Genomic DNA, 5926 nt, shown 5'->3' on the forward strand with positions numbered 1-5926 from the left:
ACGTAGCAGCTGGACCCACCGGTGGGTCCGTAGGGTTCTAGGGGTTAATGCGGCATGAAGGTAACCAGCCATTGAAGTATCCCGATAGATGGCTGTGTTAGCTATGGACTTTAGAAAACCCAGTGGATCAGAATCAGCAGATGGCATTACAGCCAAAAATCGCCCCTATTGAAGCATCCAACTAGACTTTAGGCATGGTGGATTCTGCATCCCACTCCTCCAGATTCTTTGATCCTGATTTCTGAACTAAATTAAAAGGTTAATTTCATGTGAAAAACTGACCAGCACAAACAAAGCACTCTGATCAGACAGCTTTCCTTCCCTGGGAAGCCATGCATTGTTCTTTTTAGTTGTTTTAGTTGCCTGAGAGGACCAGTGGCTGAAGATTAGGATGGGTTGTGTGATGTTCGATATGCTCTTACTGGATGCTGAGTTAGTGGCTCCTATTGGGAGCCACTAACTCAGTTCTCAGATGGAGAAATGATTGGTTTTGCTTCTAGGGAAAGGGAAGATCAGAGGGTTTTGGCTGAGAAAGGAGATATCTGTGTCATGATGGGTCTAATGTGTTTGACCCACATACAGAAGCACTCACACAGACCGGAAAAGGTTTAATAGTTTATTGAAGGGGAACTGTACAGAGATAGGAAAAAAAACAGCTTGGGGAGGTTCCTGCGGTCAGGTGAACCGGAAGCGGAAGCTCTGGGAGGAGATCATAGGGGTGAGTTCAAGGACTGTGGGAAAACTGGCTGATGGTCTGAATACTAGGTAACTTGCACTCACTGTGGTAGTTGGGAAGGTTTCTGAGATCCCATTTGTGGAGGCTTGATCTGTTGAAGGCTTTGTTAATTGGAGGGCGGACAGGAAGACTATGGAGATCCTAAGGAGCAGCTGAGCACACTTTTACTTGGTTCCTGAAGGGCTCAGCGTTCAGATGAGATCTGTCTCCTCTCAGTGTGACGAGTGTATCTCTTCCAATACTTGAAGGGCCAGCTTATCCAGTGGATCTGGAAAATCCTGACAGATAATCAAAGACAAAACTAGGTTAGCGCTGAAAGAGCTCAGAAGACACTTGGACTCAAAGTAGACTCTGCTCACTCTGAGGGGCTTGAGTACCCAATACTGGCAAACACTCTGGCGAGGATGTGAAGACAGTCTGCTCCTTAAATACTCCTCAGGAAGTGATGACCCAATAGGCTGCAGGTGTGAGGTGAGNTGCTGCTTCTAACTGGATAAATAAACGGCTTTCAATCCAACTTGGTTTGTTCAGTTCTTTAGTGCAGTTATCCTAACTGGGGGTATATGTACCCCTAGTGGTCCATGCATGTGTTGCAGGGGTACATGAGAATATTTCTTGGGAAATAAAATGGGGTGGAATCTGGTATTGGTGGTTTTTCAAACCAGGGTATCCGAGCTCATCAAAGCAGCTCAGGCTTCTTGTTGAACGATGTAAAATGAAGCTGGTCTTTAGTTTCCAATTCAATTTTAAATGTGATAAGGTAGCTCCAGTCCTATAAATACAGGTTTAATTTTGTGTTCAGTTCAATATAACATTTGAGATGGCAAGCATAAAATTAATTGCTCAAGTTAAAAAGGAAAAATGTTCTCATTATGTACAAATGTCTTTGACTAGGGTACAAAAGAATGCCCAAAGGGGTTGAGGATACACGATGCAAAGGTTGGAAATGACCAAATCGCACCTCAGCAAATTTGAGATATTTTGACTGAATTTCAGCTGTTAGAACCTGAAGGGACAACGTCTGGTTTACTATTGGCTTATGCAGAATGTAAAAGTCATTACAGTTAAAAACTGGACTTGAAGCTCTGAACTTTCAGATCTGTGTAGCTGACATTAAGCAAAAATCTCATCTTTCAAGGACTAAAAATGACAAGTTAAAAGTAATTGGTTTCCATGAAACAACCCAATTTAAACTTTTTGTCTACTTGATCCCAAGCAGACTTGGAAAATTAAAATCCTTTCTTTAAAAAAATCAAGTGTTGTGCCCCCTAAAAAACTGAGGAAGAATAATACATTTGAATTGCAAATATTATTGGGAATCCCCTCGGTTGATTTGAAAAATAATGCATATTGACCCACGGATTTCATCCATCTGAGACAAGATCACAGCTTTGCTCTGGGTCACGTCCAAGTAACCAGTCGGCAGCTCAAAAACACACCAAGGCTGAATCCCAATCCAGCCCCTAAACACGAACCCGCCATATTAAGGACCGTCCCAAAGCTCGTAGTGGGTAGGTCCAATCAATCTACGCCCTTAAATAGCTCCTCTGCATCAGTCCGTGCTCACTGGAATGTGGCAGCGGGTTTAACGGCAAACTAGTGGCAGCAAAACCACATTAATTCACATGTAACTTTTGATTAGTTGCTGCATCTTTGTCACAAGGAAAAAGTCATTGATACTAAAAAGTTAGGTACTCTTTAAATTTTTATTTTTTGTCAAATGTTTTAATTTCATGTCAACCTGTGCCACAGAGCTACATGGTGCGTCACTATGTTGTCATAGCAACGGCTCCTTTCCTTTTCTAATGGAGCCAAGAGGGTGTCCCTTTCTCACTTATACCCCACCTGTACAATCAAAGCGCCCTCCACAGCTGAGAGTGGACACTGATAGTGAAGGGTTAGTGGGATTCACCCAAAGAAAGCTCTCAGCTTTGTGACCACCTGCTAACTGTGCTTATTTCTTGCCCCACACTTACTGAACTCCTTTCAGCAGAGAGAAAAGCCCCTTCAATTTCAATATGAGGACAGAGTGTAGGTTTGGACAAGGCCTGAGCAAATATTGTAAGATTCAAAGAGCAGGGTCTTTCTCTGACTCAGCGGTCAGTCCTGCACAGAGGTCAAATCCATATCACCCACGCACAGCAACATACAGAGCTTTGTTTGAGGTATGTGAAGAGGGGAGGTCCGGGGGGAGGTGGTATGAGAAGCTTGTATTTCTCACAGAGGCTGCTCTAAACCTTTGTCTTTTGTTGCTGGCTGCTCAGGATGAGAACAGCTTTGCTCATTGTGTTTCTGCTCCCTGTGCCGCTGGTGGCGGCCCATCCAGCACCAGGTAGGAAAGGTGGCATAGCTACAGTATGAGATATCATTGGCTCATTTTTATTCTGTTATTTTTCACAGCTTTACAAACTTAAAATATTCAGAAGTGTTGATTGTAGAACTCAAGTACTGAAATCTAAAAGCATTACGATGGTGATTTGAAAAGAAATGTTGAGCAACATGTTTAGAAAAAAAAACTTTTCCAAAACAATGAAAGCTGCATCTGCATGTCTGCAGGGTGGGAAGTAAAAACATTGCTAAAATATCTTTGCTATTCATTTCTTATTCAGTTGGTAAATACCATATAAAATAAATGAATTATCTACTAAATGATCATTATTAATCACAAAAGTGCCAATGAAACTGCTGCTGAGTCCTTTTCAAAATTATCTTTAACCATGTTAAGCAGCTTTTGATTTTGTCCTGCATGTTTCACAAGATTGGAGCTTACAGGAACAAGGATCTTTAACCTTTTAATTTAAATCCGATTTTATTTATAAAGCCCCGGAGGGAACAAAGTGCAGTGTAATGCAAAACAACCAACCGTCTAACAATAGATTATCTAATAGAAACGAACAAAAGATAAGAGCTAAAAACAAATCGAAATACAATTAAATGCATCAGATAAATAGAAGCAACAATAACTAAATGTTAAAGGGGTCATAGAATGATTCTATAGTGTATTTGGTGCTGGTCCCTTAACCCCTAGAACCCTACGGACCCACCGGTGGGTCCAGCTGCTACGTGACCTCATAATTTTAACAAACCCCCAGTATTGATGTAAAAAACACATTTGGCACAGTTTGGTGACATTTTTGGGTAAATGTGCCATAATGGCCCCTCCGTCTAAGGAATTTCTCACTAATACCATTCTAAAATAAATATGATTCATCTGATTGAGTCCAAATTTGGTATATTTTTACACAACATTTAGATTTAAAAGTCTGTACTACTTTTTTGTGCTATAAATAATATTTTGATAGTGTTTTGCAATGTTTATTTCAAAGAAAATTTTGGTGAGGTTCAAAAAATGCAAAATATTTTGTATTTTGTCCCTAATATTTCAGGCAGGGTCAAAGCTACAATGGTGCTGACACCAGAAAACCATTCTATGACATCTTACCTTTACAGACGTACCAAAAGTTTCTTCTTATATCTAATAGCTGTGAGGCTATAAGTTATTTACTTTTGTGTGTTTTTGTCAGGCAGAAATTTATTTATACCCCCTTAGGGTGTAAGAGGATCTCTGAATAGGGTGTGTAACATTGGTTGGGCTGAAAATGGCATATTTGCTGTTCTATGATCCCTAATGCAAGCCTGGTTAAAAGCCCTAGAATGAAACGACAGGTTTTCTTCCTTTTATGAATATTCATGAATATTTAGATGAGCTGTGCGCTGATTGGTTGGTTTACAACGAGCGAAGCTGCTGAGCAAAGACGCATCATAGCAACAAGCACTCACTGAAACATCAAATTGTTGATATGGTAGGGTGACCAGACATCCTCTTTTTGTCATGTTCTAATTTTCATACCTAAAAAAAAATTAATGGGGGGAATTTCAAAAACCCGGGATTTTGGTCGACTACAGTGCAGGACATAGTAGTCAGCTCCGGGAACCCCGGCAGACGGGGGCGACCGAACCCGACCCGGTGACAGTAGCCTGGACACTGGCAGCCCCGTGCCTTACCGGCCCCCAGCCCCCCTCCTCCGGCTGGGGATGGACGGCTCCTGGCTCTCAGCTGAGGTCCGGTCCAGTCAGCGGCCCAACAGTTGATGCTTCATACCCCCCCACCCCTCGGGCCAGTAAACCAGTGAGCTGGTCTGTATGTAGACTTCGGAGCGTGACAAAAGTACAGGCCAGAATCAAATAAGGCAACTCGGGGCTTTGTTTGCCCGTTTTATGGAAGTTTAGAATTGAGAGACTTGCAGAGAAAGGAGGCGTCGATGGGATTTAAACTTCTCTTTACGTCCATTTCACCCACTGAACTATCGTTAGTCATCTATGACAATGGAAACCCGGTTTTGCATTCTATGACATCCTTTAACAAAATTTGTGTAGGGGTCATGAATGAAGATCTAGAACGGCTATATGGCGTTTATACCTGGAGGTCTGCTGAGGCCCGATTCCCTGAGCTTAGAACCGGTTCTAGATACAGCAAAGAGCCTCTAACAGAGCTGGTTGGTAACATGGTTCAGAGGCTTAGAGGAACAATACCTTAGATTTGCTTGCTGCATTTATTGGTCAATAAAATCTAAAGTTACCTTGGAAAAAGAAATGTTAGTTGGCCTTTTAAGCAGCAGCTCACCCCAAAGGTCCTCAGAACCAGATTTAACCAGAACATCTAGTTTCACCTTGTAAATGGCAGAGCTCAGTCTTAGAACAGTACTTTCCTACACTGACAATTGTTTTCTACTCGCTACTTTAGATCGCCAATGAAATGTACAGTAGCAAATACAGCGAATGTGACTCAAAGAGATTTGATCTGTAAGAAACTGGTCCAATACAGTTTGTCCAAGTGGAGTTGCCATATGACATAAGGGACAGGGCCCCGAGCAGATAAACCGGTTCCGACAACTTTTTAGATCAGGCGTCCCCAAAGTCGGTCCTCGAGGGCCACTGTCCGGCAGGTTTTAGAGGTTTCTCTGCTCCAGCACAGCTGGTTTTAATTGAAAGCTGATTAACAGGCTTTTGCTCAACTGCAATCATAATCAGCTGTGCTAAAGCAGGGAAACTTCTAAAACCTGCAGGACAGCAGCCCTTGAGGACACCTGTTTTAGAGCCATCTGCCTCATGAAACATTCAAGTTTTAAATTTCACTTCCTTTCCTCCAACCAATGCATCACATCAGATTAACAAATGTTCCTAACATTA

The 5926-nt window shown here is 42.1% G+C and overlaps 2 protein-coding genes across 3 annotated transcripts in view; one reads left to right on the forward strand and one right to left on the reverse strand.

Annotated features, from left to right (window-relative positions):
- LOC107093710 (atherin-like) overlaps positions 1–72 on the reverse strand; it is a 64338-nt gene extending 64266 nt beyond the window's left edge. Inside the window, exon 1 of the mRNA XM_015388918.1 lies at positions 20–72. Within this exon, the coding sequence (XP_015244404.1) occupies positions 20–72 (53 nt within the window). The remainder of the gene's footprint in view (positions 1–19) is intronic.
- Positions 73–2952: 2880 nt separating this feature from the next.
- The window catches only part of LOC107093711 (carboxylesterase 5A-like), a 40895-nt gene continuing 37921 nt past the window's right edge, over positions 2953–5926 (forward strand). For both annotated transcript variants that reach the window (XM_015388920.1, XM_015388921.1), the window contains exon 1: positions 2953–3068. In XM_015388920.1, coding sequence (XP_015244406.1) covers positions 3002–3068 — 67 coding nt within the window. In that variant the 5' untranslated portion in view covers positions 2953–3001. The remainder of the gene's footprint in view (positions 3069–5926) is intronic.

This window comes from Cyprinodon variegatus, unplaced genomic scaffold, assembly GCF_000732505.1.
Source record: "Cyprinodon variegatus isolate N-32 unplaced genomic scaffold, C_variegatus-1.0 Scaffold442, whole genome shotgun sequence".
Classification (NCBI taxonomy): domain Eukaryota; kingdom Metazoa; phylum Chordata; class Actinopteri; order Cyprinodontiformes; family Cyprinodontidae; genus Cyprinodon; species Cyprinodon variegatus.